At 40.3% G+C, this 26,549-nt stretch overlaps 1 protein-coding gene and 1 long non-coding RNA gene across 2 annotated transcripts in view; one reads left to right on the forward strand and one right to left on the reverse strand.

Moving 5' to 3' along the window:
- EIF2S3 (eukaryotic translation initiation factor 2 subunit gamma) overlaps nucleotides 1–26,549 on the forward strand; it is a 31,830-nt gene extending 5,281 nt beyond the window's left edge. The window contains exons 3-12 of the mRNA XM_081947128.1: nucleotides 1,654–1,781; nucleotides 1,894–2,015; nucleotides 3,080–3,174; nucleotides 4,085–4,243; nucleotides 19,559–19,693; nucleotides 20,832–20,926; nucleotides 23,477–23,621; nucleotides 24,419–24,588; nucleotides 24,706–24,878; nucleotides 26,098–26,549. Of these exons, the coding sequence (XP_081803254.1) occupies nucleotides 1,654–1,781; nucleotides 1,894–2,015; nucleotides 3,080–3,174; nucleotides 4,085–4,243; nucleotides 19,559–19,693; nucleotides 20,832–20,926; nucleotides 23,477–23,621; nucleotides 24,419–24,588; nucleotides 24,706–24,878; nucleotides 26,098–26,161 (1,286 nt within the window). The 3' untranslated portion in view covers nucleotides 26,162–26,549. The remainder of the gene's footprint in view (nucleotides 1–1,653; nucleotides 1,782–1,893; nucleotides 2,016–3,079; nucleotides 3,175–4,084; nucleotides 4,244–19,558; nucleotides 19,694–20,831; nucleotides 20,927–23,476; nucleotides 23,622–24,418; nucleotides 24,589–24,705; nucleotides 24,879–26,097) is intronic.
- Nucleotides 11,112–26,187, reverse strand: LOC309389132. Its single transcript, XR_014174899.1, has 3 exons — nucleotides 26,066–26,187; nucleotides 25,868–25,973; nucleotides 11,112–12,451 (listed from the first exon to the last, which is right to left on the reverse strand). It is a non-coding gene; the product is annotated as an uncharacterized lncRNA (long non-coding RNA).

The raw sequence follows: 26,549 nt of genomic DNA on the forward strand, positions 1-26,549 counted from the left end.
GAACTTAAAAAGGATATTAAAGAAATAAGAATCAGAAATTAACATTGGCTACGGTGTATAAAGAAAATCTTTACAAGATGTTCTACAGATGGCATCTCCCGCCAGCACGGCTATCTAAAATGTTCAAAGATTTGGCCCCAAATTGCTGGAAGTGTAAAAAAACACCAGGCACCTTCTACCATATGTGGTGGACGTGCAATGAGGCAAAAAAATATTGGAAAATGATCCAATCATGGTTAGAACAAATGGTGGGAGAACAAATTATGTTTAAACCAGAAACTTTTCTCCTAGGCATAATACCGGAGGGGTTTAAGAAAGATACACTCTATCTAATTATACATATACTGACTGCAGCGCGCATAACCTATGCACAGCATTGGAAAAAAGAAAATACACCATCAGAGCTAGATATAATCAGAAAAGTGTTGGCCTGTGCAGAAGCAGATAGGCTCACTTTGGAACTTAAAAATAAAGGGGAATCAGAATATTTTGAGGTATGGAATAGATTTTATGAGTGGTATAAGTTAAGATGACAAGACTGGAACAAATGTATATATTGTGATCGAACAGAAGGACAGACAATGTATTAAGTAAAATAACTGTTAATGGTTGAAACTAGCTGTACATAATATGAATATATGATCACCCCGACTCCGCGGCATTGCATTGTTTTAAATGTAAAAACAATAAAAATATATTTTAAAAAAATGTTGGCCGTACCTTCCATAGAGCTCCATTCCATAGAGCTCGCAAAGGTAAGTCCTGCACTTGGCCGAAGGGTGAGGGCCAGCAGGTGGGCGGGGCAGCCTCATGATCCTGCGTGGGTTGGATTAATGGCATTGTCGGCCTGTGTCTGGCCCGCATGCTGTAGTTTGAGGACTCCTGTTCTAGGATGTATAATGCTTTATGGCTTGACTTTGTTCAGTTTCTTTAATTCACCACCTAAATAGTCTGAATTCATTTTAATTTGTAAGTCTTAAATGGTTTCCATCATCATCCCCACCCCCAAAGGGTTATTATTTGATTCCTGGATTGTATTGTATTTTCAGTAGGAACCGTTCATTTGATTTCTATCTTTTCTATACCTTTCTGGTCCTTTCTTTAAACTTCTAAGAAGCTTGAGTGTGTGTGTGTGTGTCACGGAGAGGGAGAGGAAGAAAAGAGTAAATTCATCTCATTCCATACTCTGCTCTAGTTAATCTTGCTACACTGAAAATAATTCAATTATATGTAGCATAGTCTGTATTGGAAGGAAGGTTAGGATTCAAAAGATCATCTTATTATAGAATTGATGTTGCCTCAACATTAAAAGGAGGTTAATTTTTGCTCTGCAAAATGTTTTATGTTAACATTGCTACAGCTAGACTTGAAGTATAACGAAGTTCTACAATGTTTTGTTGTTTTTAAATCATTTAATTTGGCTAATGTCTCAGTTGCTATGGAAAGCCAATGTTTTATATCATTCTAGTTCTGTTGTCCATTACAATACAAGAAAAAGGAGTTGAGTTTTTCATACAGTAAATGCTTGGGGATAACATTAATATAATTTATTAATATATTTAATATTTAAATAGATGTTGGGGATTATAAAATTCATTCACTTCTTAGAGAATTTTTATGAAATTAATAACAAATTTTGCTTTTAAAATCTAGGTACAATTGGCCATGTAGCTCATGGAAAATCAACAGTAGTAAAAGCAATTTCTGGAGTTCACACAGTCAGATTCAAAAATGAACTGGAAAGAAATATCACTATCAAGCTTGGCTATGCCAATGCTAAGGTTTGTCACTATTGTACATCTAATCAAATTATACGTTTTTATTTGAACCATCATCTTGTTTAATTTAAACTCAACTGATCGCTAGTGAAGACTTACTGTCTTTTCTCTGCAGATTTACAAGCTTGATGATCCAAATTGTTCCCGGCCAGAATGTTACCGATCCTGTGGAAGCAGTACACCTGATGAATTCCCTACAGATATCCCTGGGACCAAAGGCAATTTTAAATTAGTCAGGTGACAAATCTAGTTCAACATGATTTGTTTTTTATACATACATTTTGTGTGAAATTATATGTAAGTAAGTAGGTATAGTTAAACTTTGATTTCACTAGAAAACGTTTCCCCCCAAAACTTTTCAAAAACGATGGCTAATTATGATAGGGCCCTTCAAACTGAACACAAATATCACTTCAGAATGACTTTATCATATAGGAATAATGAGAAATATAAAATTAACATTTAATGACTATAATGTATTTAATCATATAATATTCCAACACACTGCATGAGTTCAATAGGACTAAAATGTTTTGCTGCTGATTTTTATTTGTACTCCGTGTCTAATATAGCCTTTTTGAATTTCAGTCTGTTATTAGTTGTTTTTAGTGATTAGACATCGAATTAGTGTGTTGATAATCTTAACTGAACATTTCCATAAATTCTGTTGTGCTTTGTTTACTTGTAATTATGTTATATAACTCAAGTCATTAATAGTTTATATTTTTAAAAAAAATTGAAAAAAAAATTAAAATATATTGATATATTCCCTAGACAGAATACAAATCTGTTTTATTTAAACTCAGAAAATATGTTAATACATGGCACAGGGGGGAAAGGGTGTGTGTACATCACACACACATGCACATACACATAAAACATATTTATAGTGCAATATGTTATTTAAAAACAAGTTAATAATTAAAATTTTAAGAAAAAATTAATCTCTGAGAAAGCTGTTCTCTGTTAGAATCTTGTAGTCTCTCAAGAAAGATACAACTTTTTTCACATCTATATATACAAAAGCAAAATACCACTCATGCATCATCATGAAATCTCCAGAACCGTAAAGCGTACAGACTTCAATTTTGCCACATATGTTCCTCTTGGCTTCTAAGTGCTCACTAAGAAAGTATTTTTTGAAATGACCATCAGAGCATCAGTATTTCCTATACTAGTTTACTATAACATGTCAAAATTCATGTTTTTTTTTACATTTTTACACCTAATAACTAATATAATTCTTTTGTTAGGAAATATTATTTATGGTTATTCTTTTTTCTCCTTTCCTTATATTATAGACATGTCTCTTTTGTGGATTGTCCTGGCCATGACATTTTGATGGCTACGATGTTGAATGGAGCAGCTGTCATGGATGCAGCTTTACTGTTAATAGGTAATTATTATTGTAGGAGTTTGATATTGCAATAGATCTATGACATTGTGGCTAAGGACTTGTAATGTTAATATTATGCTTGCAAGTTACATTATGTCATGTTATGCTGGAGAAGGCAACACTCTGGAGGAATGCATTCCTAAAAATGTAGTGAAAAGTAGCTATTGGGACAAAGAGGGCAGGGAAATGAATGGCCACTAGTAGAGAAAGGCAAATAATTTTCAGTTCATCCTTATTATTTTTCTTAGCAATGACTAAGAAGATTCAAGCACTGCTGTGTAATCATCAAATGTATTGCCTGATTGAATTTAATAAGGTTTTGAAGCAAGTTAATATATTACGTGCTACTTTCTCTGCTGGAAAATAGACATAAAATTAGTGGCTGACATTAGCAGATACTAAAGTAGGCTTCCTGCTATCTCTGCTGCAGAAAGAAAGAATATGAAATTCACAGCAGTGTAAGACAGATAGAAATCTTTTGCCAGATTTAGTTCTAGATACTGCACTGACTAGTTTATAGTGAATGTATTCAGTCAACCTCACATCCAATACATTTTCTCTCTTTTTGTCACATGCATACAGGTATGTTAGCATTGAAACATAGGAGTTGACAGAAGTAAGATTGTGCTAATGTTCATTTTGCTCTAAGGATATATTTCTTGCACTACATAATCAATTAGAGGCACAAACTTCACATCTTTGTAAACAAGATTTCATTAATTATAATCCTTATTGCAACACACACTATACTCATTACATGAAATTCACATGTACAGTTTCACTCTCAGGTGTTCTAATTATTCTTAATTATAATTTACAGGAGGATTAGTATCCTGTACTTTAACCGTTTATTAAGAAGTCGATCAGTGTTCTATATTCTGCTGTAAACATTGTTTTTCTGTTATTCCAGCTGGCAATGAATCATGTCCTCAGCCGCAGACCTCAGAACACTTAGCTGCTATTGAAATTATGAAACTGAAACACATTCTAATTCTACAGAATAAAATTGATTTGGTCAAAGAGAGCCAAGCCAAAGAACAGTATGAACAAATTCTAGCATTTGTGCAAGGTGAGTTTCCAGGTCAAAATCAAGAAGTCTCTCTTTTTTACTATAAGCCAACTTTTGTCTTTTCTCACAAACAGCTCATTTTCACACTTATTGCCATATCAAATTTGTCAAACTAATTTTGCAAATTTATTAGTTAATTTTAGTAAATTTATCCACGATCAGAACTCCAAAGCAAACAAACAAAAAGTGACTAAAGGATAAATGGGGTAAAGAAACCCCATTAACCCCAGTAAAGAAACCAAGTCAAACTCCCAAGAAATTCATAATAGCAAGGACCTTGACAAAGAGAGAGTCAAACAAGACCCTCGTATATCAAGATTGTACTAATAATTTAGACCTGCCAAAATTGTTCCTTAAAAGATCTTAGTCTAGAACAGGGGTGTCAAACTCAATTTCATTGAGGGCTGCATCAGGGCTGTGGTTGACCTCGGAGCGGGCATGTGTGGCTGATTGGGTGGGTGTGGCCAACTGGGTGGACATGGCCAGCTTGACGCCACTCCCAAACTGCTGACATGTTTCCTCTTCGCATTGGGTAGACTGGGCCGAAGTGACACGGGCGATCCTGCGGGCCAGATGCCACTCACAGGCCTTGTGTTTGACACCCCTTGTCGAGAAGAATAATGGGTTCAGCAAGAGGTTCTTTTTCAGTGTTACATATTTTATTTTTTAAATAAATGTATATAGCCACCCAACTTACACATTGGTGACTGCAGTTTGTAAAATGATGTAATAGAATGTGTGGATAATCTTGGGGATCGAGAGGCAGAAAATCTGCCCCTCGATCCTGCTTAGGAAATAATCAGATCTGTATTAAGAAACTGGACTTACTTAGTTTTTTCTTTGAAAACATTTCACTTTTCATCCAAGAAGTTTTAGCTTCAGAAGCTTCAGTTTTAAATGAAGAAATTAGAACTAAAGAAGCTTCTTCAATGAGAAGCAAAATGTTTTCAAAGGAAAAAGAACAAGGAAATCCAGTTGCCTTTTGGAAAAAACACTTTTGGGACAACCATTATCTGTATGATTGAGAATCTCCATAGACTATCAGATGAGAGATGGAGGAGTTTCCAGTGGCTAGAGAGAAAGAAATTTAGGATTAGTCCTAACTGATCAGATGTTTAAAACAGACAAGATGAAGTTTGTACCTTCAGTCATGCAAGATTCTGTAAAAGTTGTCTTACACTAAAGTAAAATTGCTTATTTTGTTGTGCATCTTGTCTGGTTTACCTGGGAATATTGTCATAAAAACAGTCTGTAGTACTTCTGGTGGTTTGGTTTAGCATCAATTCTATGTAATCCAGTCACTTCATTTGCAGTAGAACATTTTAAACATTGAGCCAACTAATACATGAAGAATAGAAACATACAATTTAATTTGATTGCAACAGTACAGTCTGTGTAGAATTTGTAACTGGTGTTGGTGCATATTACAATTATAGTCTTGTCTAAAATTGTAAGATTTTCTATTTGTAATAGCCTATATCTGTTAAAAGTACAATATTTATCCAGTTGATTTCAAGTCCCTGTAGAGTGCTTATCTCAAAGAAAGCAGTGTATATTGTTGCTATCTTTTGCTTATCTGTTCTTAAGCAAAATTATAGACTCAGATTTTGCACTAAATACTCTTGCACTCTAATAACAACAAAAAAGAGTAAAGAAAATTAATTTATCCGACATTCTATTTGTTTCTTAGTCTTTTCTTAGATTTTTTTTGTAAGAGATTATCAAATATTGGTTAAAAAAATAAGGATTAGTTTTTAACCTTTTAATCCTTGTTAGGCCAGCTTTTGTTTGTTTGTTTGTTTCTTATATAAAACTCTTTAATTTAGTTTGGGCAGTAGAGAAATAAACAAATATTTCCTAGCAGAAAATAATCCTGAAAATGCTCAGTTACTTTTAGTCAAGAAGAAGCCAGAAAAGCCATTTTTATGATTAGAATATCTTCTTGCTGATTACTCAGAGGAGGAATTTGGAGAGTGATAGCTAATTGTAACTACTACTTCAAATTAAAGACCAGTAGATGAACAGAAAATAAATTGATGTTTCAACTGAAGGAAGCATTTTTCACTACAAATTCTTTCCTATGCTTAATTGTGGCATGAAGAACTCTTTGAAGCATAAAAATCAAATCTTTGAATTTTTGCTATTCATCCTCAAACATTAATTTTTGAGGAATAGAATTGATTTATTGAAATTATGATTACCGTATTTTTTCGGAGTATAACATGCACCACGATTTTGAAGAGATAAATTTTAAAAAAAAGTTTTTTCCCTCCCTGGACACTCTGCCGGCCTCCCAAATCCTCGGCACACCCCGTTTTTTGTGAAACATTTTTTTTTTTGTAAAAAAACGGGCCAAGCAGAGAGTTTGGAGGCATGCAAAGTGCTCCTGGGAGCCAGGGAGAACAAAACCGTGACGTGTGGAGGCTCAATTTTCCTAAAGGGTAAGGCTTTTATCGATCTCAAATCCGCTTTTCTCTACCCCTTCCACGGCAGGGCAGGACTAAAGATCTTTCTCCAGATTCCAGGCTGCAGGGATCGCCCGCTGCCTGAAATGCTCTTTTTCCTCCCCAATTGAAAAAACGGGGGCGTGCATTCCTCCTGGCCAGATCCATCTCCCGGGCCAGGAGCAGAAGCCAACTGCCCTTCAGCTGGGTTGTCTAAAGAAACGGGAGTCTGAGCAGCGAGCCACCTTGTCTTATGCCTCCTGCGTAGTGCTCGCTTCACTTGCCCCTTCTCCTGATGACCCAGTCAGCCAAATTTGGAGCATAAGACGTACCCAGATTTTCACCCTCTTTTTTGAGGGGTAAAAGGTGCGTCTTATACTCCGGAAAATACAGTATTTGTTCTGAACCGACTTTTCTTTAGCAAACCATTCTGTTAGTGAATCTGTATGGTTTCTTTTTTTCTTGTCCAAAAACGGATATATTCTGTAGATCAGGGGTGTCAAATTCAATTCCATGACAGCCATGGGTCTGACTCAAGTAATTCAGGACCCCACTCACGAGCGAGGCCACATTCTGGATCTTGTGTTTGTCTCCGACCAGTGGACGAGTGATCTGGGAAGAGGGCATTTAGTCATCACGCCCCTGTCATGGTCAGATCACTCACTTCTCCAGCTTGACTTCCCTGGCGCTACTTCCCACCGCGGGGAGGCGGAACCAGATTATCCCAGATGGTTCCGCCCCAAGCGCCTGATGGAACCGGATAGGTTCCAGGCTGAGCTTGGGCCATTTCCTGCTGACCTGTCCCGCTCCCGGGCTGAGGACCTGGTAGCCGCATGGAATAGTGCGGCTGCCGGTGCCTTGGACCGGGTGGCGCCTTTGCGGCCTCTCCGACGGCCACGATCGACCCGAGCCCCCTGGTTTAACGGGGAGCTAAGGGCGATGAAACGCCTTAGGAGACGCCTGGAGAGTAAGTGGAGATCCTCTCGCTCCGAAGCTGACCGAACACAGGTAAGAGCCTACATAAGGACCTACCTTGTGGCAATAAGAGTGGCCAAACGTCAGTATTGTGCCACTCTTATAGCGTCCGCAGAGAACCGCCCTGCTGCCCTGTTTCGGGTGACCCGCTCCCTTCTGTCACAGGAGCAGCGGGACCCCCCATTGCAGGGCAGGGCAGAGGAATTTGGAGAGTTCCTGCAGGATAAAATCGATCATATCCGGAGAGGTTGGACCCACTCCAGTGCTCCAGTGGGGACGTCCGAGACTAGTCTTGAGAGACCATGCTGGGAGGAGTTTGACCCTGTTGTCATCAAAGATTTGGACAGGTTGCGCGGGCGACTGCGGGCCACCACATGTTTACTGGACCCGTGTCCCTCCTGGTTGGTGCTGGCCTCCTGGGAGGGCTCACGAGTCTGGCTACTGGGACTGGTGAACGCTTCGTTGGGGGAGGGCCGGATGCCGGCCGCCTTGAAAGAGGCGGTGGTCAGGCCCCTGCTCAAGAAGCCTTCTCTGGACCCAAAGGAACTAGCAAATTATCGTCCTGTCTCCAACCTTCCTTTTTTAGCAAAGGTTGTTGAGAGTGTGGTGGCTCAGCAGTTTCTGCATCACCTGGAGGAAGATGATTATCTAGACCCGCGCCAGTCCGGCTTCCGACTCGGTCACAGCACGGAGACGGCCTTGGTCGCGTTGGTGGATGATCTCTGGAGGGCAAAGGATGAGGGTTGTTCCTCCATCCTTGTTCTATTAGATCTCTCGGCGGCCTTCGATACCATCGACCATGGTATCCTACTGCGCCGGCTGGAGGGGTTGGGGATTGGAGGCACCGTGCTACGGTGGTTCCACTCCTACCTCTCTGGCCGGACGCAATGTGTGTTGACGGGGGAGCAGAGGTCGACCGCAAGGCCCCTCATTTGTGGGGTCCCACAGGGGTCGATTCTCTCGCCTCTCTTGTTCAACGTATATATGAAGCCGCTGGGCGAGATCATCCGTGGTTTTGGGGTGAGTTACCATCTGTACGCTGATGATACTCAGTTGTACATTTCCACCCCAAACCACCCCAACGAGGCTGTCGAAGTGATGACCCGATGTCTGGAAGCCGTACGGGTCTGGATGGATGACAGCAGGCTCAGGCTCAACCCCTCCAAGACAGAGTGGCTGTGGTTCCCGGCTTCCCGATTCAATCAGCATATTCCATCGCTGACCATCGGGGATGAGCAATTAGCCCCGGTGGAAGGGGCGCGCAACTTGGGCGTCCTCCTTGACGATCGGCTGACCTTAGAAGATCACGTGGCGGCCGTGGCAAGGGGGGCGTTCCACCAGGTTCGCCTCGTGCGCCAGTTGCGGCCCCTTTTGGACCGGGAGGCCTTGCGCACAGTCACTCACGTGCTGGTGACGTCCCGCCTGGACTACTGTAACGCTCTCTACATGGGGCTCCCCTTGAGGTGCACCCGGAGACTGCAGTTGGTCCAGAATGCAGCCGCGCGGGTTATTATGGGGAGATCGAGATTCTCCCATATAACACCTATCCTGAGCGAGCTGCACTGGCTTCCTGTGGCCTACCGGGTGCGCTTTAAGGTACTGGTTACCATCTTCAAAGCGCTCCATGGCACAGGGCCTAGTTACCTGCGGGATCGCGTCCTGCCCCATACATCCCTGCGACCCACTCGCTCACACAGGGAGGGGCTACTCCGGGTGCCGTCCTCTAGAGAGTGCCTGGGGACGGTGCCCAGGAGTAGGGCCTTCTCTGTGGTGGGCCCTACCCTTTGGAATGACCTCCCCCCAGACATCCGGACAACAACCGATCTTCGCTCCTTCCGTATGAAGCTGAAGACCTACCTGTTTTGTCAAGCCGGCCTGGCATAACGTTACTATCTTGCCACCCCAGGTCATTTTACAATGGGAAATTTTGTTTTTAATATTTTTGGGGTTTTAAACTTTGTAAGTATGCTTATTTATGGACTTATTTTTACCTCCTCTGCACGATTTTATGGTGCTATCTTGATTATTGCTCTGTACGTCGCCCCGAGTCCCTGTGGGGAGAGGGGGCGACTAATAAGTTCAATAAAATAAATAATAATAATAATAATTTCATTGAGGGCTGCATCAGGGTTGTGTTTCACCTCAGAGGGCTGGGGGCATGGCTATGGTGGGCATGACAGCACTCAGCCTCCTGCAGCACTCTGCCAGCCAAAACAGGGTGCAGGGGTTAATTATAAAATGTGGGCTTTGTTTTGTGACATCCAGGGGTGTAACCTGCACAGAAAATACACTTTTGTTTTGTTATGAAGAAATATCCTCAAACTCAGGGAAAATATCCCCAAACTCTGTAGACTTACTTTTAGCTGCACTCCTTCCCAGCAAACAGCAAATTTTGAAGCTCCAGGTAAAGCGATTCGTTTTAGGATGAGTAACCACAGTTTGTATGTTGGAGGTTCCTAAAAGAATGCTGGGAAACTGTATTTTAAAGAACATTTGAGGGAAGGGTGCAGAATAGCCCTTCTCTGCCTGAGGCTGTACAGACCCAGCACCAATCAAAACACTTTTTGTTAAGCAACTGATCAACACTGACAGAATAAGCCACTAGAATATGAAAATAAGAGCAAACTCCACTTCCTTCTAGTATACCTAGTTTGGTAATGAAACATCTGCAATAAAGCCATCAAGGTCCGAGAGCACCAAGGACCCCACAGTTCAACCCTGAGCTACAAATATTCTATCAATAAACACTTTTTGGTTACTCAGAGACTGCCTTATATGAGATGGCTCCCAATGGATTTCATTCTAAATTTTGATATGATTTCTGTAAATAAGGAATGTAAAATTATAATGGCTGAATTTTTGATCCTTCATACATAAAAAAATACAAAGCTAAGGGATAAACAAATAAACAGATTTGAAGGGGAAAGGCTCAGGAAAGCTAGAGTGAAAGTGTAAGAAAAAAAGAGGCAAGAAGGAAAATCGAAAAAGAATGACTTCCAACTTTCTGTGGTACAGATATAAGTAAAAAATATATCAAACTCTTACTCTAAGATTAACATTTGTCTATATTATTTCTATAATCCCATATCTAATCATCAAAGCCCCAGATCAACTTTTAATTTCAGTTTCTCACAAAAAGTCCAGTAATGTACTGCTTTAATCACTATTTGTTAAGGAAACCACAACTGATTTATTTAATTGCACCAAACTCTAAATAAAAAAGGAATGGAAAATCCTAAACTCTAGTGTAGACCCATGCTTCTCAACTTTGGAAACTTTTAAGGTGCATGACTTCAATTCCCAGAATTCCCTAGGCAGCATGAAGTTCGTCCATATTAAACTTGCCAACACTGAAAAACGCTGATCTACAGATAGGAATTTTTCCATTCCACTTTTACTAGTTCTTAATGATTTTTTTGGAGTATAAGATGCTCCATAGCACATTAGTTTTTGAGGAGGAAAATGAGAGAAAAAAATTCTGCCTCTGTTTACCAGCATCCATCGATATTCATCTGGCTAGTGTCCTTGCAGCCAACAGCCTGGTCAACTTCAGCACGTTATCGCAGCCTGATTCAGCACTAGCAGCTGATTGGCGATTGGATCGACCTCCCAGAATACCGTCAATCAGCTAGTCCAACCTGCGGTGATCGCCAGAGCCCATTGCCACCTCCACTTGTGTTTTTGGCATCCGTGTGTTGCGTTTTCTGCCTCTGCATGCTCCGTTTTAGTCCTGTTCCAGACTGCAGGGATTGCCACAGCACATCGCCGCTGATCGCTGCCTCTGCACGTTGCATTTTTGGCCTACGTGCATTGTATTTTCGGCTTCTACCCACCCCATTTTTGGCCTCACATCGCGTTTTTGGCCCGTTGCAGGTGGCAGGGATCAGAGGCCGAAAATGCAACAGATGGAGGCAGCGATCAGAGGCGATGTGCTGTGTCGATCCCCGTAGCCAGGAACGGGTCTAAAACATAGTACTGAGGTCAAAAACGCGGCACCTAGAGGCTGAAAATGGCCGAAGTGTAGGGGGGGGCGGGGCTTCGGTAATATTTGCTGTATAAGACACACAGACATTTCCACCCACTTTTAAGGGGAAGGGATAAGCATCTTTTTAAAAAAAAGATTTTATTTTATTATAAACAATCTATCGTCCATTAAACAGTGTGTTGTCTGTGTACAAATATCTTGTGCAATAACAAATTTACAATCGTATTCATTATTTATCTATTCCAGTTTAATACCAATACCCTAAATATCTAATACTATAACAATCCTCTTAATTTATTTAGCTCTATTAATTATTTTAACTCTATTAATGCATTTTTACACAGCCAATTTTACTTCTAATTCTTATATTTATTCTCTAACCATTGATAAATGATACCCATATAATATAATAATCAGTTTGTTCTTTCTCTTTAATTGCCAGTGTTAATCTGTTCATTTCTGCACATTCTAATATTTTCCTAATCACATTTCCCTCTGTGAGAATCTCTTCGCTTTTCCAATTATGTGCAAATACAATTCTAGCTGCTGTTATAACATGAATGATCAAATATACATTTTTTTAACCATAAGTTTCTGGTAAAATCCCCAACAGCAATATTTCAGATTTTATGTCTACATGTTGTATTATCTTTTCTAACCACGTATGTATTTTGGTCCAGTATTTTTTTGCTTCTGCACATGTCCACCACATGATAGTACGAGCCAGGTGTCTGGTGGCATTTCCAACATTTAATTGATTTGTCCTTGAACATCTTCGCCAATCTTGCTGGTAGCAAGTGTCTTCTATAAAACATTTTATACAAATTCTCCTTATACACAGTTGATATTGTTAATTTATAATTTCTATCCCATAATTGCTGCCATTTAGCTAGTTCTATTGTATAACCATTTTTTTTGCCCAGGCTATCACTGTTTACTTGTTTTTCTTCTATCTTAATACTCATTAAGTAGCTATACAATTTTTAAAATCATCCTCTCTTCTGTTCCTGTTAATATCTTATCTAATTCTGTCAAATCCATATAGAAACCATATAATTTAGCATCTTTTTCATACCTAGACTGTATTTGCAGTTGTGTATTCCAAGCTATATCGATCCCGTTTTTCTAATTCTTGTTTAGTTTTGAGCTCCCCCTTTTCATTCAAAATATCCTTGTATCTAACAATATTTCCCTTATTGATAATATTTGGGTGTATTAGTGCTTCCATCGTCAAAAGCCAAACTGATATCTTTAAATATTGTTGTTCTCTTAATTTTATCCCATATTAACAATAAAACATTTCTTATATAGTGTTTTTGATACTAACCATGTATCTTACTTTTCCCATACCATAAGAAGGCATACCGACCCAATTGTAAATCATGTCTCTCCAATGTTCATAGTCTTATGTTTCTCAATACAATGCATTCTTTCATTCATGTTAACACTGCTGCCTACTAATATAATTCCCAATTTGGTAATCCAAAACCTCTAACTCTTGCATCCAGTAACATTTTAAATTAATTTTTGCTTTTCCCCTGCCGGATATATTTTATTATTGACTTATTAAGATCTTCAAAGTAATTTTTTCTCCAGTCTTATTGGAGTTGTTTGAAATAAATATAGTAACTTTGGTAATACATTCAACTTAATTGTAGCTATTCTTCCTATTAATGATAATTGCAAGCTTTTCAATTTTTCCAGGTCTGTCTTAATTTGTTGTATCATCTTATAAGAATTATCTTCCTTAATTGTTACACATCTCACAGTTAATTGAATCCCTAAATATTTTACTTTTATTGTGATCTGGATATCTAATCTGTTCATTAGCTCTCTTTTTTGTTTTTCTGTAATATTCTTCACTAAAATCTTAGTTTTTCCTTTGTTTATTTTCAGACCTGTCACTTCACCATACACTTCTATTCTTTTTAGCAGTTTAGGCCCTGTTTCTTGTGGATCTTCTAAGATAAAAACCAGATCATCTGTAAATGCCTGCAATTTATATTCTTCCTCTTTTTATCCCATGCCTCTTATCTCCTTATCCTTTCTAATATTTCTGTTTAATTCTTCCAGCGTCAGTATAACGGGCACAGAGGACATCCCTGCCTTGTGCCTTTCGTTATGTTAACTTTTTCTGTCATGTCTCCATTTACTATCACTTCAACAGTTTGTTTATAGTATATTGCCTTAATCATTTTAATAAATCTCTCCCCAAAACCCATAACTTTAAATTGTGTCAACATAAAATGTCAGCTCATGTTATCAAATGCTTTCTGTGCATCAAGGAAGATCAAGGCCATTTAGTGTGCTTTATAGTATTCCAGCGTATTTAGCATTATCCTCATATTGTCTTTTATTTGTCTCTGGTAAAAAGCCATTCTGATCTGTATGTATAAATTGGCTTTAAAATCTCTTTAATGTTTCTGCTATTATTGAAGCAAAATCTTATAGTCCACATTCAATAACAATATCGGCCTATAGTTTTTTATCCGTTGCAGATCTGCATCTTCTTTTGGTATGAGAGTAATATATGCGTTTGCCTCTGATAGTAGTTCATTGAATACTTCCAACATTAAATTACCTATAGCAGTGATGGTGAACCTATAACACGCGTGCCACAGGTGGCACGCGGAGCCATTTGTCAGGGCACGCGAGGCGCTGCCCTGTCAGCTGGCCAGCACGTATGCGTGCGCTGGCCAACTGAATTCACCTTTTTAAAAGCCATTTTTCGCCCTCCCCAGGCTCCAGAGGCTTTATAGGCACCTGGGGATGGCGAAAAGAGCCCCCCTGGCCCTCTGGAGGCTTCAGGGACCGTCCGGAGGCTTCCCTGATGCCTTTGGAGCGCTTAAAACGACGCTCCGAGCAAACCGGAAGTCACTTCCGGTTTGCTTGGAGAGTGGTTTTAAGCGTTGCAAAGGCTTCAGGGACTGTCCGGAGGCTTCCCTGACGCCTTCGGAGCGCTTAAAACGACCCTCCGAGCAAACTGGAAGTGACTTCCGGTTTGCTCGGAGGGTCGTTTTAAGCATTCCGAAGGCTTCAGGGAAGCCTCCGGACGGTCCCTGAAGCCTGCAGGAGGCCTCTGGGGGGGCGGGGGAGGCGCTTTTCGCCCTCCCCAGGCTCCTCTAAAGCCTCTGGAGCCTGGGGAGGGCGAAAAAAGCATGTAAAAATGGGGGGATCGCGCGTTGTGCACGCATGCGCACTGGGGGGTCACGCATTGCATTATGGGTGCGGCATGCCCACACACGACCCCCCCTGCACTCCCCCCCATGTGGCACGCGAGCCAAAATAGGTTCGCCATCGCTGACCTATAGTATCTAGTAGTGTTTTGTATAGTTCTGCTGGTAGTCCATCCAGACCTGGTGTTTTGCCATTCTTTTGTCTTTTAATTGCTTCTGTTAATTCCATCATTGTTATTCTTTCATCTAGTGCTATTTTAACTGTTTCTGGTACTGTGGATAACTCTACTTTTTCTAACTATTGTTTTTTGTAGTAATCAAAGTAATTAAAGTACATCTAATACTCTGAAAAATATGATACGTATGAGCAATCATAATGCAAAATCCTCACTTCCACCCCATTCCAGAATAACCAGAATTCCTCACTAACCTGTTTTCCACCGCTGTTCTCCTGTGTGCAGGGCAACAAAAGAAGACCATGTGACTACCAGTTTAGAAAAAAATGCAATCAGACCTTCCAACTCCTGGCGGGGAGAGATCTCGCCAAATTAGGTGTGACTGAACTTTTTTTTTTACTGGTAGTCACATGGTCTTTTGTTGCCCTGTGTGCCGGAGAAAGAAGCTGGAAAGCAGGTTAGTGAGGGAATTGTCTTTGCTGTAGGATTTTGCAGGTGGTGGTTTAGGCCACAAATGGGCCACGGAGGGGCCGCACATGACCCATTTTCGCTAGAAGAGGCACCGCCAGCTGGTCCTTTGCTATTTCCAAACTGGCCAGATGTAAGCACCCCACGGGCCTTGAATTTGACATTCCTGCTATAGATATTGTCAGGCCTGTAGTTATGTTCTTTTTAGGATTTTTGGCCTGCCACACTTTCTTATAATTTCTTATGCTGTTTCATTAGTGTAGTAGTTGGGAGGGGGGAATAGAAAGTAGATTTGTGGAATGTATTGTTGTCATTCTTTTATAGAAGCTCAAGGTCATCTTTTGTCTCTGCACCTCAACACCTGACCGGAAACAGAGGGGTGTAGATGTCAGCGTGGAAGATGATGATTGGAACATGTGATGGATTTGTGGGTGTGGGGATAGATCATGAACTTTCAACTGGGTGGAATTCCAGGAAGAACATTAGAGTTGGAATTCCATAGACGTGTAACTTGCCTGTATGATTAAAAAGGAACTTTAAGGATGATTCTACCTTGGTCTCTGATGATTTCATACATGGTATTTAGAACGCCTGACATTATTCCAACTCTCCCTTTAAAATAATTCACTAGCACCCCCCCTCACAGAGGGGGGGGGGCTGGTGATGGGGGGTGCTGAATTCCCATCGCTGACCGGGACAGCGTAAAATATCAGAAATAATGAGAAAGCTTTTGGTGATAAGAAGCTGAGAGCTGAGAGCTGACGCTTCAAAGGCAATGGAATGCTGCTTCAAGATTTATTGCATCTGGCAAGAGGACGCAGGGGGCTGGAAAAGGCTTTTCCTACACCCGGTTAGAAGATGAAAGGAATGGAGATTCAAGCCATCCCCACGCAGTCATCTCTGATGGGCTTCCCTGACCATCTCGGACAACTAAACGTGAGTGCAGGCTCCCCCTCCTTCCCCCCAGCTTGGAAACAAGGCTTGGAAAAAAAACCTGGATTGGAGATTTTGACTCCTTCCAGACAGCAATAAATGAAATGGCTTATTACCCTGCAAATGAGTGGGAGACAGATTCCCTATCAAAATGGGAATTTCAACCCAGCCAGCAAGAAGGGATTTGGCCAGCATCTTTCACTTGCCAGCCACAAATTGGGCTGCAACCAGTGAATGAAGCACCACCAGATTGGGCTTTCTTCCCAGAGTATGGATGGATAAGATGCTACTGGGCAACTCCTTTGCCATCAACATGGGAAAATGCTCCAAGCCATCAGATGACACCTACTTGGCCCATAACTCCTCCAAGCCAGCAGGAGGGTCCTTGGCACATAAAACCCCCTAGCCAGCCATCATTGGTTGAGCTGCAACCTGTGAAGCAGGCAACCCCGGGATGGGTCTTAACCCCAGGTCATGGATGGGAGGAATGCCAGTGGGCACCTGCCCTCCCTCAGCAGATGGCACCATGGCAGAAAACTGGGCAGTGGCCAACCGAGGGATTGACCTCCCCACCGGTTCCAGTCTCGCCTGCAAGGCCCCAAAAGGTTCTTACCCCACCTCCCTACAGAGAAGCAATCTCCAAAGGGGAAGAAGGGATTACCAAAGAGAGGCCTGCAGGATGTATGGCAGGAAAATGTGCACCTGCAATGCCCCAAGTGGTTCTTGCCCCACCTTCCTACAGAGAAGCAATCTCCACCATGGAAGAAGGGATTACCAAAGAGAGGCCTGCAGGATGGGAAGCGGGACAAGGTGCATCTGCAGTGCCCCAAAAGGTTCTTACCCTACCTTCCTACAGAGAAGCAATCTCCATCATGGAATAAGGGTTTACCAAGGGGGAAGCTGCAAGTTGGAGAGCAAGCCAATGTGATGAAACAGTTCCTACATTTAGAAAAGTAACTAGGTTCCATTCCTCGTGGGGGCCAATAAAATGCCACCATTGCTGTCAACTTGGCCACAGAGCGTCAGAGTGCTTGGCTCCAGCCCCCATGCCACAAACGTGCGCACTAACCACCACGGCGGTAAAGAGAGGGCCCCAGATGCCACCACAGAAGAGTCATCTGGGCCAACAATCTCCGGAGGAGGATCCCCAACTTAAGGTGACAAAGAGTCCAACTAAGAGGGAGGCCTCGGAGGGGGAAAAGCCCAAACGACCTCTGGAAGAGGATCCCCAACTTAAGGTGACGAAGAGTCCTACCAAGGGGGAGGCCTCAGAGGAGGGAATTGGCGAAGAACAAATGTGTGTACCAATCGCCACGGTGGTAAAGAGAGGGCCCCAGATGCCACCACAGAAGAGTCATCTGGGCCAACAACCTCTGGAAGAGGATCCTCAACTTAAGGTGACGAAAAGTCCTACCAAGGGGGAGGCCTCGGAGGAGGAAAAAGGCCAGCCGTGGATGATTGAATCCAGGAGCCCAGAACCTATAGCACCTGCAGCAGAGAGCCCTAACCGACCATGGGAAGAGGTGGCAATGGACTTCATTGTGGAACTCCCAGACAGCATTGGGAATAGAGTAATCTGGACAGCTATTGATTTGGTTTCTAAGCAGCAAACGAATTAGCGAAAATGTTTGTGAAACACATTTATCGCCTGCACGGAGTACCCAAGAGGATCATTTCAGACCGCGGAGTCCAGTTCACAGCCAATTTCTGGAGAGAGGTCCTGAGATCCATTGGGTCCACACAAGAACTGAGCTCAGAGGCTCATCCCAGCATGAACTGCGCAGCAGAGAGAGACAATGCGGTGGTGGAACAATACATCCGGTCTTTTGTGGACTATCAACAAGACAACTGGTCGGACTTGCTACCCTTTGCCGAAGTGGCATACAACGATGCGGTCCACAGCAGCACAGGATTAGCGGGTTTCCAGATTACCAGTGGCATGGAAATTGTTGCCATACCTGAGCTGCCGAGAAAACCACCCTCCTCCATGCCTTTGGATGAATGGATGGACACGCTAGAGAAAGGATGGGAGAATACGAAGAAGGCTCTAGCAATTGCGGCAGAAGCCTACACGAAGCAAGCTGAGAAACATCACTCGCTCCAAAACCCCTTCTGTGTGGGGGACAAAGTTTTTGTATCTACCAAATCATAAGATTAAGAATGCCTAGTAAGGAATTGGGTCCAAAATTTCTAGGTCCATTCCCAATAGTGAAGATAGTTAACCCAGTTACAGTTCAACTCAGTCTACCCAGAAGTCTAGGGAAAATTGACCCAGAATTTCATTGTAGCTTGTTGAAGCCAGTAATTGGGTCTAACATAAGAGCATCCACCCAAACTCACTCTCCTCCTGTAGTGATAGAAGGGGAAACACAATCTGAGGTGGAAAAAATTGTAGACTCCAGGCTGAATAGGGGTCGCTTACAGTACTTAGTGCGTTGGAAGGGTTACCCTTGGTCTGAAGCTACTTGGGTGAACAGTGGGAACCAAAAAGTGGAGAAGTTAGTAAAGCAATTCCATGAGAAGTTTCCCGATAAGTCAATGGGTTCCCCTGGGTGGAGAAGAGGTGGTTAATTTTGTTATGTTAACTTCTATGTTATTCTCTTTTCAGGAAACATTTTTCTTCTGAGGAGAGGCTGCCTGTCAGGCCTGTAGTTATGTTCTTTTTAGGATTTTTGGCCTGCCACACTTTCTTATAATTTCTTATGCTGTTTCATTAGTGTAGTAGTTGGGTGGGGGGAATAGAAAGGAGTAGAATTGTGGAATGTTTTGTTGTCATTGTTTTGTAGAAGCTCAAGGTCATCTTTTGTCTCCACACCTCAACACCTGACCGGAAGCAGAGGGGTGTAAATGCCAGCGTGGAAGATGATGATTGGAACATGTGATGGATTTGTGGGTGTGGGGATAGATCATGAACTTTCAACTGGGTGGAATTCCAGGAAGAACATTAGAGTTGGAATTCCATAGACGTGCTAACTTGCCTGTATGATTAAAAGGGAACTTTAAGGATGATTCTGCCTTGGTCTCTGATGATTTTATACATGGTATTTAGAACGCCTGACAGATATAAAGCAAAAAGTGTATTTGTGCTGGAGTTTCCAATATGTTAATCATAATAGAGCATTACAAGTATTATAATACGTGACTGTTTGTTGAAATAGGTACAGTTGCAGAAGGAGCTCCAATTATTCCAATCTCAGCACAGCTAAAATACAACATTGAAGTTGTTTGTGAATACATTGTAAAGAAAATTCCAGTGCCTTTAAGGGACTTCACATCAGAACCAAGGCTTATTGGTATGTCCATTTGAATCACTGATTCTACCTAGAAAATACACTGACACAAGTATTTGGTTAATGATGTGATAAATACATATTTACTGTAGTCATTGGTACTGTTGTTAACATAGCATCTTTGCTACATAAAACGTATAGGAAATATTTTGATATGACAAATTTAGCTTAAATTTAGCTATATATCATTAATTCTAACTGAACATGATATGTTGTGTGATTAGAATCTAGCAGGACACATATTTAGATGAATTGGAACATGTTAAAATAGTGTGTATTTATGTAACATTTTATAACTTCATAATGATTTAACTTTCTGTGCCCTCTTAATTGAGTGATGGTAAGCATAGTCATAAGAAATTAAAACATTGATTTCATAGGGCCAATATTTATTGATTTGAGGACTGCAACCTTTAACAGATAAGTGGAACTCATTATTTTGTATGACTAATACACTTTTTTTGTCAAATCAGTAACAGTTTGTCTTATATTGTTGAGGTCCTTATTCAAGAAAACTGAATAGATGGCTCCCATAAACTGATTTTGAAATTCCACTTTGTAAATTATGATGTCTTGCAAGTTTCTGTTCAAAATAAATAAATCTGATATTGCTTTGTGCTCCTAGAATTAATAACTTTTTGAATTGAACTGTCAGATATATTTTTATAAATGGGTAAAATGTCTAGAAGAAATTTATTTCTAGACATGCAATGTTTGTTTCAAGAGTTTCTGATAATGTCACATCTACCACATGAAGGTCAATCAAGAAACTGATTTGAGGAAGCAGTCACATATATTTTTAGTTTCTTTATGTATAAATTTATTTTAATTAAATTATCTTACCATCTTACTTTACCATGGGGACCCCCCAGATTACTGGGGGGCAATATGTTGACTCTGTAAACTGCTTAGAGAGGGCTGTAAACTGCTAGAGAAGGCTGTAAAGCACTGTGAAGTGGTATAAGTCTAAGTGCTATTGCTAGTGTGATCTTCCAAAAAGAAATAAGGAACCAACAACATACAACAAATCAGTGGCTTAATAAAGTATTAGATCCAGAGTGTAACTAATTGATAAATATATTATGGTATTAAAATGTTTAAAGTTTTTTGCAAGCTGAACTTAATGCAATATTCTTTTCAGTTATTAGATCTTTTGATGTTAATAAGCCTGGATGTGAAGTTGATGACTTGAAGGGAGGTGTAGCTGGTGGTAGCATTCTCAAAGGTGTGTTAAAGGTAATGTTTCTTTCCAATGCTGATTAACAAACTGTTATCATTTTATGTTAATGATAGAATTGTATGTATTTTTCCTCCTATTCCTTTTACATACCGTGTTTCCTTGAAAATAAGACAGTCTTATTTTATTTTGACCCCCATAATAAGGGCTTAGCCTTATTATCGGGGGGGGGGGGGCTTATTTTCTGGCAGGTGGGGCGGGTGAGAAGCGAGACGTGCGTCTTACCTTTCCAGCTCTGTTGCATTCCTCGCCATTGTGTCCAGGGAAACACATTGTAAAAAAAACCTTCTTGTGAGTTCAAACTTCTCGAACGCGAGGTTTTTTTACGTGTTTGCCTGCACAGAGTGGCCAAGAGACACAATGAGCTGTCAGTGTCCAGTAAGATGCGGGTCTCGTGCTAGGGTGCAATTTGGGGGGTGGCATTTGGGATGGGTCGGGCCGGAAGATGCATGTCTTACTGGACACTGGCAGCTCTGTTGTGTCACTCAACCAGTCTGCAGGGAAACACCTTGCACAGTAAAGAAAAAACTTCTCACGAGTTCGAGAAGTTCTTAATTGCTTGCACTCACGAGAAGTTTTTTCTTTACTGTGCAAGGTGTTTCCCTGCACAGACTGGCCAAGAGACACAACAGAGCTGCCAGTGTCCGGTAAGATATGTGTCTTGCACTGGGATGCAATTTGGGGTGTGGCAGGTGGTGCGCAAGACACGGTGGATGCTCTTTGTGGCAGGCCCTCTTTTTGCACAGCCATCACCATTACTGTTAGGTACGGTAATGGTGTGTGGAGTGCATGGGGCATGTCCCCCCTTCCCTCCCTCCAAAAGCAACTAGAGGAAATGGTGGGGATCGGCTGCGCATGTGTTTTAGTAGTTTGGGGTGATGGTGGTAATTTGGGGGGAGAGTATTTAGCCAATGCCCTGAAAAGCCTGATTGGGCTTAGTATCAGAACATGTCACATTTTTGGGGAAACACAGTATGTGGGAGTTGAGGGATTCTCCAGAACTTATTTGGTGAACATGAAGGCTAGGAGATTAAAACTAAATCCTGTTGGATGAATCAAAGTCCATAAGTTTAGATATAATAATAGTATAAATTGATGTTTTTGACAGTAACTCTCCTGTCATATCCCAGGCCAAGTGTGTGAGTGTGTGTGTGTGTATGTGCGTGCATGCGCACACACACACATAATTTTGTTCTCTTTACTAAAAGGATTGCAAACAAAGGCACTTGCAATATAGAGACAAATCCCCACTCCTGTCCCCCTCAAGTTCAACAAGTTTGGCTTAGAAGTTTCCAAATCAAAGCAGCATGCAAGAAAGTAGTGAAGCAAAGTCCAAAGATCAAAGCTTGTGGTTGGCATTTCCAGGCTCAAAATCAGGGTTGTAAAGTTTTGCAAGTCAAGCTACAAGGAATGGGATTTAACTGGCAGTTGTCAATAGAGAGCTCTATTGCCTGTTCTACACTCTTTGCAGACCACCAAACTGTTGTGTTGGGAGGAAGTGGTAATTCCACATCCCCATTTTCAGAAAGCTAAGGCATTTGTGACTTCTGTTTGTGGTTTTGCCTTACTTCTTTTGGCTAATTCACATGGAAGTCCATTTGGTGGTGCTGGAGCTGTCTATGTCACCCCCGAAACAGCAAGCCTCTGGTGAGCTGTCTCGTGGTTGCCATTCGGAGAGGGGAGGATGCAGGGGCATGACTGGGAGCTGAACTGATCAGCTGGGAGGCTGAAAATGGAATGGCTGTGCTGATCAGCTGGGAGGTTGACAGCAAATGGATCAGCTGGGTGTCGGAGCTGATCGACTGGGAAGCAAAGCGCCAAACAGCTGCAGCATGGAGAGCCGGCCAGCAACTGAGAGTCGGCCTACACATGGCCAAAGATTCCAGGCTGTTAGCAGTGTCCAGAAGCCAAGGGTGTGGAGTAGGCGCGGGCATGGGGATGTTAAGATGCGACGGAAATACTGTGGGTAATGCTGACTTTGTATGTCATTCAGTGCCCGGTTTCCAAGCTTTCCAGAATAAAACACTTCAAACAAAAACTGTGTTGCGTGAGGTTTCTTGGTGCTGGATACACGCAACATGACTGTCTGCTTATCATCAGTCAGCATTTCTGACTTTGCTTTGCTGCTGGTTGCTCATCATTAGTCCTCTCTTGTGAATCTGAGAATGTCAATAGCCCAAGAATGGAATCAATGACATTGTTTCAAGATCTTTGTTGTGATCTCTGGAATGCTTGGCATTTGGAACAATGATCTCCATGCCATACTCTCCATTATTTATGGTATCTCCTTAATTTCTTAAGATGCTTAATTTCTGTGATGCTTATCATGTAAAATGATGATTGGGGAAAAACAAGCACTCCCACTGCTTCTGAAACTAATCATTAGTATATCTGGACACATTATAGAGAAAACCAGTGTTCTACATAAGCGTGTGCAAACCATGGCTATAGTAAACTGACATAGAGAATTGGCTATAAAATCCATTACCAATGCACTATATAGAGATTGCTATATAATAACCTTCCTTTCTTATATCTTTTATTATTAGGTTGGCCAGGAACTGGAGGTGAGACCTGGCATTGTCTCAAAGGATAGTGAAGGAAAACTTATGTGCAAGCCTATTTTCTCCAAAATTGTATCTCTGTTTGCAGAACATAATGATTTGCAATATGCTGCACCAGGAGGCCTTATTGGTATGCCTGTTTTACATTTATGTTTAAGAGAACATGGAAGATACCAAGATAAGACTTTGGCTATGAATATATAGTTTCAGGGACTTTCTTTGCAACAGCTATGTTTCTATATTTTCTAAAACCATTTTTAAAGTGGTAGTTATAGTATTATATGTGCATTATATACATATTAACTCAAGCTAGAATTGAATACTTTTCAGTTTCATTTAATGTTTTATTTATAGCACAACACACAGTGATAGAATGAAGATCTATCAACAATAGAGGAAAACATAAGGGTTTTTAAGTTTTAGCTCATTCACCATTCTGTAATGGCTCTTGGATGAAGGGGAAAGGGAACTATAACTCTTACAACACTCCAGTTTGTTTTGCTATGGTTTAGGAGTCTATATTCCTGGTAGTGATGCATTTTTACTGTGAGCTGTGTCTTTACTATCACTGTTTCCCCTGAGAATGTGTTTTGAACAACTTCCAAATCATCTGGAATTCAACAAATGTTATAATATTCATTTATTAATACATATTTATGTAGTATTACAAATAAAATTATAAAAGAAACTTTGCAATAGTAAAGCATATATCTAAGCAGCAGAATCTATTTTTGGCAAATTCATTAGAATTGTTAAACTATTCTTATAAGATCCAAGAAAAAGAAAAGAATCCATTGCAATGGCCAACTGATCAATTTAAATAAATAAATATTACTCTAAAAGCACTGAATAGTGCCTGGTGATTTAAAAGTAACTTAACAATTGAAAACCTGTTGCTTTTTAAAAATAAAAATATTTTGTTATTAGGTGTTGGTACCAAGATTGACCCAACTTTGTGCCGAGCTGATCGAATGGTAGGGCAAGTTTTAGGTGCAGTTGAAGCACTACCTGAAATATTCACAGAACTTGAAATTTCCTACTTCTTGTTGAGGCGATTACTGGGTGTCCGTACTGAAGGGGACAAGAAAGCTGCCAAGGTTAGTTATTTCTGATAAATCTGGACATTCTGTAAATTTCTGTAATTTAAAAGGGATGCTTGCAAATTTAAAATGGTACAAATTGCACATGTCTTTAAAATGTTTTACTACTTGTAGGTGCAAAAATTATCTAAAAATGAAGTACTAATGGTAAACATAGGATCTCTTTCAACTGGAGGACGGGTCAGTGCAGTGAAAGCTGATCTGGGGAAAATAGTGCTAACTAATCCTGTATGCACTGAAGTAGGAGAAAAAATTGCCCTTAGTCGAAGAGTTGAAAAACATTGGCGGTAAGTTGATTTGAAAGGAAACATAATGTATCACTATAAATACATTTTAAGCTAAACACAAATTATTGGATGAATCTAGCAGAAAAAGCAGATAATATAAAGTTAGTATCTATGCTGCTGGATGTAATCCATGATACTTAATACTAATTAATAACTTGTTGGACCTGACATAATGTTTCAAAACACACTAAACATTGTTTTTCCATGCTGGTAAATAGATATTCCTTTCCAGTCTACCTAATAGTTTTCCATTTATCCTTGCATCCTGCCATTCTATAGATGTTGAAAGTATTTGTCAAGAGTTGCCTCAAACCACGAGATGGGTGGCAAATTTAATAATAGTTAATAAAATAAATTCCTCCATAAATTTTTCAGGTTCCTTTTGTATTTTTGTAAAACTGTGTTCCTTGATGTCTCTTCTTATGCATAGATGTAATATTTTAACAACATAAGAGGTACTATTTAGAGATTGCAATTTCTATTTATAATGGTAAAATTCTAAGTTCAATAAAATATTGAACTTATTATTATAGTAATAATTTCAGTTATTAAAATATCACACAACTCTATTCTAAGGACTGTTGTTGCTTGTGTTGATGTTTCCTATCAAATATAAAATGTCAAAGATGCTAAATAAATGGAACACAAGTAGTCTTTGAAGACTGCTTAGCAACTGCTCAAAATCATAATAGCATTGAAAAAGTAAGTTTATAGTTGGTCCTCAAACTTATGATGGATGCAGAATTCCAAGATCATGTGATCAGAATTCTATTTTTTATCACCTCAGTCTCCCAGTCACATAATCACAATTTGTGACTTTCATGGCTGGCTTTTGATATGAAGTCAGTGGGGAAGGTGACAATAATTGCAACTCACAGTCACGTGATTTGCTTAACTACATCAGAACTTACATAACTCAAGCATGGTCATTCCCATGTTTCACTTACTACTGCGTTGCTACCCATTCTAACTCTCATGAGAGAACTTACCTGGATACAAGTGGTGTACAAAGCATTTCATATTGAAGCAATCAGATTTTGGATTTTTTTTCTGATAATGGCCAATTCCAGTATTCAAAAGTGATTCATGAATTATCTGGAATGGGAAATGATTACTAATGTTTGCATAATGTTATCTTATATATTGTATTTAGAGGTTCTTCTTTTATTCTAATTTTTTTTTGATACCTTGAAGTTAATCTGCTTTTCTTGTTTTCCAGTTTAATTGGATGGGGACAAATTAGAAGAGGAGTAACAATCAAGCCTACTGTGGATGATGATTGAAAGCAAAAGGCCAATTCTTCAATTTGTAAAAAATGATGTGTGTTGGAGTGCATTTTTAGTGAGGAAGCTGTTGCACAGATGTCCACATTGTATTGAAAATCAAATCTCTTGACGGTATCTGCAATAAATTAAATAAATTAGCAAATATGGATCTAATTCTCCAGTATTTCACAAAAACTAAATTTGTTTTGTGTTTATGTCAGTTTTTTAGAGACTGTGTGGGGCTGACTATTTGATTTTAAACAATGTAACTCAAGAGCCCATAATCTGATTTGGAATTTTGAAAATTACTTATTTTTTCATTTAACTCTTATAGGTAATTGAGTAACAAAAAACCAAAATGTTTGTCAATGAAACAAATTTAAATAAACTTTTCTTGGAAGATGAA

The sequence above is a fragment of the Natrix helvetica genome, assembly GCF_964273705.1.
Source record: "Natrix helvetica genome assembly, chromosome: 3".
Lineage (NCBI taxonomy): Eukaryota > Metazoa > Chordata > Lepidosauria > Squamata > Natricidae > Natrix > Natrix helvetica.